An 11408-nucleotide genomic window follows, 5' to 3' on the forward strand; every position below is an offset into this window, starting at 1 on the left:
GACCTGAGAACTAACTAACGAGTCCTCACATTAATAGCATCCTTTGAAATGTTCAGCTGGTGCCTGTAATTAATTTTATACTTTTAAAACCTTTTTTTAATAGATCATAAGCTGATCTATTAGGGCTTATGATGACGTCTTTGAAATGAAAACCAATCATCTTCTCCACACTTATTCCACACATGAATCTCCTACCACTGCTTTTGTATTTCAGTTTTCCAAAATTTTGGTTCAGATTAAAATGACTAAATTCTCCCAAACTCTGAAGTTTACCACATTGAAGGCAAAAATCAGACATCAAATATCAGTACAAAGGTAGTATTTTTGTCCGGGACATTCATGGGGTTCTAGCATAGGATTTTTTTTTCTTTTTTAAACCAAATAGATCTTAAGCTATTTTTTCTTCTCTATATTTCTACGATCTATTAGATGACATGTTCAACATATCATTTAATGTGTCTAAATGCAAAGAAAAATAACATAGTGAATAATAGAAAGCACCTATTGGCCTGGGAAGCAGGCCTTATTAGTTATTTTTTTCACACTTGTTTCCTGTGTGAACCTGAGCAATATATTTATTTAGCCTTCTTGAGTCCATCTCTTCATCTATAAAGATAAAAAAAATTATAGCTGTCTTTCAGATCTCAAAAATTTGAACTCTTAAGAACTCTTACTTAGCAGAACAAAATAATAATGTTACTAAAGAATACTTTATTATTTTCAATTTTTAGCATTTTTTTTTCAGGTATAAATTTCAGACAACAAAGTAAATTCTAAGTAGGTAAAATATAAGGAAAAATGGAGTGTATTAGGCAAGCTTTGGTGCTGTGCCATAGAGGCAGTGTGCTCCCAGAACACTCTCCCATACTATTTATATCTGTATTGATAAGACTGCAGGAGGATTGAGGACTCAAGGCAAGTGTAAAAAGATCTTCATATCACATTTCACTCATTATACTGTGCCAAGCAAGAAATGAAGATACCTCTCTACCTTTTAAATCATTGCCACTTAAGAGGGAGACCTTGCCTGATCCCCTAGACTGCATGTTTTCACAGAATTACATTCCTTCGCTTTACATATGTAGTACAACTTGTGTTTAGACTTAACTTTATTTTTGTGGCTTTTTGACTTATGGCTGTATCCCTAACTAGACTTAAGTTCTATGTGGGCGAGAATGGCATCTGTGCTCACCATCGTCTAGGGAGTCTAGACTAGTTGTTCTTAGTGGGTGCAGTACTGCCTCCTTCAGGGGCTTTTGGAAGATTGTGGAGGTGACTGGGAGGGTTCTCCTGGCATTTAGTGGGAATGGCCAGGAATGCTGGGTGTCCTGCACTGTATGACAGAGCAACATAATGAAGAATTGCCGCATGTCCTGAAAAACTTTCTTAGGCCCTGTCTGACTAAACGCTTTAAAATACAAATTGAAATACTTTAGTAAATTATATTAATTTTTTACAAGTTATGTGAAAGGCCCAACATATGAGGAAAAAGTAGTGACTGAGAGGGAAGTCTAAATGAATAATGGTATTATTTCCAAATTATTAAATAATTTATTCACTCTGGGAATTCTGTGTACTTTATTGTATAAATTCTATACAGTAATACTAGAACTAACTGGGAAGTGAGATGCTGGTTTTAATTTGAAACTTTATTTCTTATTATTGACAATCCATGGTAGTCATTTCACAGTGTCCTGCAAAGTAGAAGTTGGTATTATCAGTCACAAGAAAAATGTCCTGTGAAGTATTTTTAAAAATTTGTCAACTTTGGTGGGGTGTATGGACATTATTTATTTCCTCACTTGTGGGACTATTACACTTTTTCTCCCTGGTGAGAGTCTAGTATTCTATATATACAAGGTCACAAAAAATGGTCTCCTCTATATTAAAAACTGTTTTTTAAAAATATGGTTAATACAAAGTTTTCTGCTTAAGACACAGCTAGTTACCATTTTGAAGTAAATAGGGTTCTTTAGTCCTTCAACATTCAAGTTAGTCTAGATTTTTCTTTATGAGAAAGATATGGTAACAATGCAGGATGTTATTTGAGAAAGAAATGTGGACAGAAAAGATCATATTTGCCAGGTCTTTAAAACTTGCTTTCAAATTTAACTTTCAAATATAATTTTCATTTCGTTGAATTTTAACAGAGTATGACTTCATACTTTTTATAGACTTTTGTATGGTTATGCTTATTAAACATGTCATTTTGCTTTATTTTTCAATGTTGCTTTCTCTTTGGTGTTAAATTACTCTTAAAATTTCTTTGAAATATCTCATACACTTCATAAATTACTCTTCCTTCAGAACTAGATTCTCGGGTATTAAAAAGACTTATTTAAGTTCTGTTTCCATAGTCTTCAGAAACATTTGATTAATTGAGTTTATGACTAATACTAAAAGGTATTGGTCACAAAACTAATATAAAAAGCTGAACTTTATATAAAATTATATAATCTAATGGCTCAGATGAACATGTCCAATATAATTCCCTTTCTGTTCCTATAAAAATAAAATAATGTAATTGCATTATGTAATAAAGTTTTGAAAAGCAGTGTTTAATTTGTTTTGAGTTCAAAGTTTCAGAAGAGTAACATAAAAAGCTCCATTAAGCCAATAGTCTTAGACCAGAACTATACAGTTTTTTGTCCATAATTCTTGAGGGTTCATAGAGTAAAAATTCAACTTTTTAAGTGATGAGTAGAATGCAGTTGAAACATTTTGTTGCTAAGATTTCAAATAACAACAAATCTGAGTGTTGATAACTAGATGCAATAAAAACTTTTATTTTTGTGCAGTTAAAGTATTCTGTACATAATCCTCTAATGGCTACACCTTTGTGCCCTATAACACTTGTTAACATCTTGTATACATTCCCTAGATGGCTAAGCTTTCATTCTGAAGAGCAAGAATTCTGGGTCATCTTTGCGTAGTTTTACCCAATATTCCAGAAATGTAACACCAAGAGAAATGTATCTATCATGACACCAACACATTTTTGATCTGCTATTTTAATTTCTCAAATGAAGGACATTGTAATAGTGGTTTTTATCTCTTTAGAGTAAAATATTTAACCTCTTCAGATAATACAGAGATTTCCCCAAAGCATGATTTTTGAACTAGTAAGATAATAGTACTACACAGCCCACCACAGGATGGCCTTGTCCACCAAATAGTAGCTGGAACAAATAAAGAGCTCTAGTTCCACAATGTTGTCTGTGGTCAGCTTTTACTGTAGCATTATCCGTAGGTGACTCTAGCTGTGGGTGTGGACTCTCACATGGAAAGAATATCAGGAAATCAGTCTGCCATTGAGTGTGTGCTGAAAAATAGCCGTACAAATTCACTTGGAGACAAAGCTGCATTTGTTTATGTGTGTTATTGTGTACATGTGAGGGTCTGTGCATTCCCAGAGTCTCAATTAGCTGCTTTAAATATTTGTGGTGTGCTCTGAGACAACCCACGCATTTCCTTCACATGTGACAAGGACACTAGTTAAGATGTTCTTTGGCTCGTCTATGCACTAATATCACAAGGGATAGTGCAGTTCATGGGAAAAATGGATATGAAGGAGCCATGGATAGCTTTTGTAAGTTACTCTGCCAGATGGTAGCCCAGACTATTTTCAAACAGTGGGAGAAACTACATTTCTTAGCAAGAACAGGGAAAACAAAAGTCCTTAATGTCTTTTGCTAGATAATAAAATATATTATTAATAGATAACTTAGAGATATATAACTAATAATAACTTACATTTAGATTCCAGCCCCTTTTATGATTATGATATAATGAGGTAATGTGTGCAAATTTGTTTGCACTTAGTATATTCAGCATTCAATAAATGCTAACTTCTGTTTAGTGTTATGATATTTGATTTTCAGTAATAAAATTATTATTAATAAAAATTCTGATCATATGGTACAACAATCTAAATTGCATCAGATATTTCTTGGTTTCTAGATAATGTATTTTAATTGCAATGTAATGCAATTGGAAGGATTTGATTATGAATGCCTAATGTCTCTTTTAAAAAATTCATTAATCATTACTAATTTTTAGATTTAAAATAGTTATAGTGATCTCTCTATGGTTTTCTATAATTCCAAGTGTTACTTTTTAAATGTGTTGGGATTTCCATGGACTCTGACATTCAGAAGCCAAATAACTGTGGAGGCTGAATTGGCGGCCCGTTGCTCTTGAGACTTTTGATAGTCCTGCTGTCCCATCAGCATCAGTCTGCCTGAGGTGCCCTCTGTTACTCTTACTTTCCTCTGGGTGAAAGCAGTCTTTCTCGTTTTTTCCCCCCTGAAGCATCCCTAGTAACACAAAAGAGAAACTACAAATTCCCATGAAATTGCTAGAATGTTGGAACTTTGACAGCAGCTTGACATTTCTTCCAGGTTGAGTTTTTAATGATCAAAGTGTACATCAGTTTTACATTTCAGGCCATAACAATCTCAGACTTATTTCAGTATCGAAGACATGTTTCAATTTATACACCACCAAGTAAAATTAGTCTCCTGGGTTTCTCTCCTTTCTCCTCCTCTCCCAAGACATCTGTTTGAGAATTTTTGAACATATTCTTTAGAAATGCCTGTTACAATACTCCTAAATGCATGCTATACAGGAATACCTTTAAGTGGTTTAGCTGATCTGAATATCTGATACGTCTTGTAGGAAATGATACACAGGAAAGTGATAGTTTGAGGGAGGAGATATGGTGTAAGCTGGCTACTTAGGAGTTTGAGAAGTGTAACAGTGTAGAGAGAGGTGTGCTTGTTGGTCAGGAGAAAGAAATGAGTACACATAAAATAGGAAAAAGTCAGAACTGAAAATGAATGCCAGGATGGGGGTTGTTAACAATAAACTTCACCCTCGCTGCGATTTTTCCTGGAATGAATCTTTTATGGTTCTGGTACCTTAACCAGGAGGACTCGAGGAGTTGATTCCTTGAACCACAGAATGGAAAGATGACCTCTATCCCTCCTACTTGAAAAAATAGAAAACAAAATTTTTATGTAAGTGTTTCAATGTAAGCTCCTCATAACTTAGTCTTTTATTTTTTCTTCTTCTATTAGTTAACAGTTTAATTTCTCTTTCTGGTTTTTTTTTTTTCTGCCTGTATTGTTCAGTCTGGATGTGTTGTCTCCTGGTTATCACTGGCACAAACTGTTTTCTGCAGTTGACCATTGTTTCCTAGAGAGACTGAATTCTATTTACCAGAACTGGCACCGCCTGCCACTAAGGCCTGGATGCCACCTCTCAGACTGATGAGATAATATTCTGATTGATAAATTAGATATGTGTTATAACCTGCTGCAGGAAAAGGATGTGAGAACATGCTGTGTTAGAAGTATCAAGCTTCATATTTTTTAATGTTTCACTGTTCTCTTGCAATGAGGGAAGATGCCAATTTTTCTTTTGTTAATGCTTTTAAAATGCTTGATGAAAATTTCAAAATTAAAAGAAAAGGGAGATTTTAAAAGTAATACTCTGAAAATGAGTGTGGGTATAATCTCTAATATTAATGCAGCTTGGTTTTTCAAAGGAATCCTTCCATTGGCAAATACACATATCTTTGTAAAACAGACTCTTGTAGATGCATTTTAAACAAGTTAGTAAAATTTATATTCAAATATACACAGTACAGGGCCAGCTGAGTGGTGTGTTGGTTAAGAGTTGGCTTGGGACGCCAACTCTGAGCAGCAGGGCCCTGGTTCATATCCCACATGAGGGCCAGTGATGCTGCGCCCTCTACAGCTAAGATGGTGAACAACAGCTGGACCTGGAGCTGGGCTGCCATGAGTCGCTGGTCATGGCGTAGGCTGCAGTGGGGCTGGCCGGCAGCTGGCGTGAGATTTCGTGAGCTGCCGTGAGCCACTGTGAGCTGTTGTGAGTGGCCATCCAATGGCCAGCGATCAGCTGCCTCACCTCACCTGGGAAGAGCACAATGATAATACCAACATGGGCCAGTGAAGCAACATCCTCCACAACTAGAATGAAGAACAAAATGACAGCAACTTGTCTGTTCCCCTCCCGCAATTTCCCAATAAAATCTCTAATAAATAAATGAATAAAATAAAATATGCACAGCACCAAGATATTTATTATAATAGTAGACTATGCTAACTGCTTTTCATATCCCCTTATAGCATGGGTTACTAGTGAATAGTTAAATCTCAAACAGCTTTTCAACATATTTTATTTAATCTTTAGAACTGTGAGGAAGGCAGAAGGGTATTTTCATTTTTACAGATGAAAGAATGGCCCTGGAAGAAGTTGTTGCGTTAAAAGCAAAACTAAGATACTCTGACTGTTGTCCGTGTTCTCGGCATACCCTATCTTCCCGACTCTCTAGATTCCGTCTCTAAGTTCTATCAGACTGTGCCGCATGGGTAATGATTTTCTTTTTATCTGTGTTGTTTCCATGGGTCACAATGATAAAGAGGCTTTAATGTGCTTTGTAGCAAGAGCACAGCTTGCCTGCAAGAGATGCCATATCATGGTTAAAGACTACAGGCTCTGGAGCCAACAGCTGGGCTTGACTTAAACCCAGTTCTACCACTCACCAGCTCCGCAACTCTGGGAAAGGTGACCACTCTGCCTAAGTTTTTTCTTCATCCATAGACTGAGAATAAGAAGAGTGCCAATCTCATAGGGATGCTGTGACAAGTGAATGAATGGACATACATGTAAAGCACAAAGAAGAATGCCTGCCCTAAGTAACTATATGTTGTGTTATTATTACTTAAGAATTGCATTTTTCAAGGTGGATGTGACTTCGTTTTTCAGTCTCCAGAGGAAGCTCATTATGTCTACACTGTTAAGAACTGACTCCCCACACTCTGCTGGTGCAGTGAATGTTTTTTTTGTTAGAAAACTCATCTCTATCTGTTCTCTAGTGTTTGTTCTCTCGTCTTCAGCCTTAGTCTAAATTATAAACATGATGTGAAGAACAGGGCACTGACCCCCAAGGCAGAAGACCTGGGCTTCAGTCCCAGCTCAGTCACGAACTGGCTGTGATGTTGGGTCAGTCATTTAACCTTATCAAGCTCAGCTCCTTTTCTCTTCATGAGAAGGTAGACTATACAACTTCCAAGTCTACTTCTAAAATCCCATTCCATGATGGAGGTGACTGGATTAAGTTTACTTTAACAAAACTATTAGGCAAAGCCCTACTTATCATCCATTTAGTGAAAGGCTGTTATTAGAAGGATTTCGCTATTATTATAGTAGATATTGGGTTGTCGGAAAAGTCATGACGTATTTTTCCTATGCTTTTCATTGCAAAACTGTGTCATGACTTTTCCAACATCTCAATAGAATTGGTGAGTGTCTGTATAGATTTTGATGAATTAAATATTCCAGGACATTTTTTTTAAATACTGGGTTCCTCATACACTCTATGGAAAAATATTCATCAAATTAAAGTGACAAAACAATGTCTCATGAAGTACCTTGCATAAAATAGGTGCCTTATCCTTTCTCCGGTTCTCTGCTTTGTAGAGGAACTCTCCAGCAACCAGTGTCGCCTCCACAGCCTCCCCTGTGGTCCTTCGCAGTTTCTGGGTCACACTCTCAGGCATTGCTGTGAGAATGGAGAGGAGTCTGTACACTGTGGACATATGTTCCGGCTTCCCCACGCTTGGTTCTTCAGGCCCCTGGCCAGTGTCAGTGTATACACTTGGTCATTATAATGATGAACTAAAATAAGAAATAAAAACAATGGGAAAAGATCTTCCTCGGGTCCTGATGTAACTAACAGCTGATGATTTCCTGTGATCCTCATTTGCTTTTGGTTTCGATTGACATGCTGAGCCTCTGGAGCCTCTCTTTCTCCATCAGCCAGATGGGAATGTTGTCCTCAGGATGATAGAAAAGACAAGAAATGTGGGTAACTAGTAATTTATTAAAAGGCAGATTGCAAGGATAAGCCAATATAGAAAAAACAAGTTCACCAAGCATAAAGGTATACGATTTACTTTACAGAAGATGTTTCACTTATTAAGGTCTTGTACACTGAAGGGCTGATTTAATTTTCAGTTCTTGAAGCAGTTTCTTTCTTTGTTTTCTCCCAAGCCTAGGAATGCCTGGCCCAGGTGGGACAGGAGCTGCAGCGGTGTGCAAAGTCTCAGACCATGGTGATGGGCGGGCTGGCTGTCCTTGGCACATTCAGAGGAGGGTCCCCCCGTGGCTGTTCCTACTACAGGAATCGCAAGGGGCTGCTGGCAACCACAGAGCCAACTGGGAAGCCTCAAAGAGCAAAGACCCTCAATAATGCTAGAAAAGAACACTGGGCTAAACCCTGGAAAACAGTTCTCAGGTCTGGGTCTATTTCCTGACAGCAGTAGTCACTCAGGATGTGCTTGGCCCATAACTTTCTTCTTTGGTGTATATTTTTACCTGTTTGTAGGGCCAAGGAGATCTGTTAAAGAACGCAAAGAATGAAGCTCTAGAAAACATGAAGCAGATCCAGCTGGCGTGCTTGTCGTGTGCACTTAGCAAGGCCGCCAGCAGCAGCGCCGAGACCAAGGGCAAGCGCGGCCTGGAAGCCATAGAGGAGAAGGAGAGCAGTGAGGAGAACGGGAAGCTGTGATCCGGACGGAGCAGTATCGACATGTCCACGTCCTTCCTGTCGAAGACTGTGTGTTCTTTCTGGTTTTCTTTCTTTAAGGATTTTAGACATTCACAAAAAGATGCCCTCTATGGAATGTTGGACATATACAGATATTTTCACAATGTCAGTATTTTCACATAAGTTAATTTATCTAAGTTAAAATGTTAAGTAGCAGTGTTTTAAATTCTGAGATGTGTGTACACACCTATGTATGGATGTGGGTGGAAGTGTGTGTGTGTGTGTGTGTGTGTGTGTGTGTGTGTGAGTGTGTGAGAGAAAGACAGACAGAGAGAGAGAGAGAGAGAGACAGAGAGACAGAGAGACAGAGAGACAGAGAGAGAGTAAGAGACAAAAAGAGNGAGAGAGACAGAGAGACAGAGAGACAGAGAGACAGAGAGAGAGTAAGAGACAAAAAGAGGGAGAGAGAGAGAGAGAGAGAGAGAGAGAGAGAGAGAGAGAGAGAGACAGACAGAGAGGTTGAGATCCAGTTAAAATCTATTCTGTGTAGCATTCTTCATTTAGTAAGTTATTACTGTATCATTTTGGGAAAAATTTGTTAATCTAAAATTCTAAAGATCACTCGCTATAACCTGTGGCTGTGTTTAACTTTACCTCTCTACCTTTGTCATTAATTAGAGATGTTAACAGCTTATTGTTGAAGGAAGCCAAATTTACCAATGTATAGATGTTTTGATAGATAAAATATAGATTAGAAAAATTCCTAACAATCACAGTAGAAATAAAAATGAATGAAAGGTAAACAACTGATTAAAATTTCTGGAAAGATCGGCAAAGTAATTTCTTCAGTTAGTGAACTCTTTAAAATATTTGTTAAATAAAACCAATTTTTAGAAAGTTTTCTGTAGTGTTTACTAAACAGATATGATTTCAGTTGTAAAGCTGATCATAAGTAAATTTAAACCCACCTACGCGGTACTCTGAAAAACAGTACAAGCTCTTTTGTAATTAGGACTTTGATATGACAGTATTATTCAGTTATGAAATTTCAAGGTTGAGGTTTGTAGGAAGATTTCATTCTTCCAAACTGGGAGTCTAGCATTCATTTTCTATAGCAGACATGCACAGTTAGGGGGTCTTGGCTTTGATAGCATTTAATTTAGAATACTAAATTTAAATGTAAACACATTGTTTAAACATTATCATATCATCATGTTGAGCTGATACAAATTCTGTGAGTCAGATAACATCTTTATGATGATTTAAGAACTAATTGATTATAAAATGCCTATGACATAATTTTAACACATGCATAAAAACATAAAAAAGAAGCAAATGACTAATTAGGGTACATTTACAATTGCATCTAGATCATTTTTGCCCTAATATTTTCATAAAGTACTTGAGTGTAATATGTTTGTTACCTCCAACAGAACTAAATGTTCTATGGTTATGAAAATATATTTATTTAAAACATTGCTTTTATTTTGAAAAGCTTCTTAATTAATTTGATGAACAAATATGCTAATTTGGGGGAACCTAGGGAAGATAATTGTTGAAATTTTGCAAATATAAACAAACATCTTCTATAGCTATCGTGTTAAGTTATTTCTGACTTCTTAACACTATTATGTTCATGTTGCACATTACTGAACGAGTAAAGATATGAAACAACACTTTTATTCTTCTCTTTTATTGTGAATTAATTGAAAAGGGAATGATGATGTAAATGGGTTATTATATCAAAAATATCTCAAAGGTTGTGGTATGTCCATAGGCCAGATATAATCCTCCTTGGATTAAGGAGAAATCAATCCAATAAACAGACACTTGGGAGAAGTTAACCAGGTACTTGGGGGATTACCTGAGCTCATTTTAAGGTAGATTTCCAATGGTATTACAATAGCCTGAAAACATTTCTTTCTACTCCATTATACTTAACCTGCATGGTAGAAGGAATAGGGGAATGCGTGTACCTAAGGCCCTTGTGATGAAAATGAAGTGATATAGACAGAAACGAAGCCCACGTTACACACGCTATTTGCTTGGTTTCACCTGTGGACATCTTCAACTCTCTGAATTCCACTTGGAGAAATCCATGCCTTTATTAGTGATACAGAGAACAGGGAAGAGAAATAGAGGGTGCCAAACTCTCAACAAATATTTATTTATTTCTATACTTGAAGGTCAAATCTAACCCTTGAAAGTGGCTTTCCTAGTTTATTCCATTTGTCCTGAAGCTCGACCCATACTTAGGACCTACCCAAATATTCTTGACAACATGATATGAATCCCACCTCATCGAATGCTACTTCTGGCAATGAATTGTCAGCTATTCTCTGCTCCATTGCATTGGGTATCATTGCTAGATAAGGAGCAAGGTGTGGGGCAGAAAGTAGCTTTAGATATTGGGAGTGGTCTTGCCTCTGGATGCAATAACAAAATAAACAAACAAAAACTTTTTACATTATTACATTCTATGAGTGTCTGTCTCCTTTTCAGACTTGAACTGCAGTACAAAATCACCCTTCCACACTTAGCTTTTGGTGATTCAAGGAAGGTAGTATGGTAGATATTAATTCTATTTTTGTTTATTAATTTTTACATTACCGGGGATTTGAGGCAGAGATGGAAGGTATTATCACTGACATTTTATAGGTGAGAAAGCCCAAGGCCACTGACATGGCAAATGGAAGAACTGACTTTTAATTCTGTTCTCTCTGAGTTTATGTGCAAGAATATTTATTCAGTTATTTTGATTTGTAATTTAGGTCTCAAAAATTTAAAGTAAATGATTAACTCTTTCCTTTGTAACCACAATTGAAAATAACTT

At 36.6% G+C, this 11408-nt stretch overlaps 1 protein-coding gene across 3 annotated transcripts in view; it reads left to right on the forward strand.

Annotated features, from left to right (window-relative positions):
* Nucleotides 1–8910, forward strand: part of PLCL1 (phospholipase C like 1 (inactive)) — a 407944-nt gene extending 399034 nt beyond the window's left edge. For all 3 annotated transcript variants that reach the window (XM_019635632.1, XM_019635634.1, XM_019635633.1), the window contains exon 6: nt 8414–8910. In XM_019635632.1, coding sequence (XP_019491177.1) covers nt 8414–8596 — 183 coding nt within the window. In that variant the 3' untranslated portion in view covers nt 8597–8910. The remainder of the gene's footprint in view (nt 1–8413) is intronic.
* Nucleotides 8911–11408: the final 2498 nt, after the last annotated feature.

This window comes from Hipposideros armiger, unplaced genomic scaffold, assembly GCF_001890085.2.
Source record: "Hipposideros armiger isolate ML-2016 unplaced genomic scaffold, ASM189008v1 scaffold_23, whole genome shotgun sequence".
Taxonomy (NCBI): domain Eukaryota; kingdom Metazoa; phylum Chordata; class Mammalia; order Chiroptera; family Hipposideridae; genus Hipposideros; species Hipposideros armiger.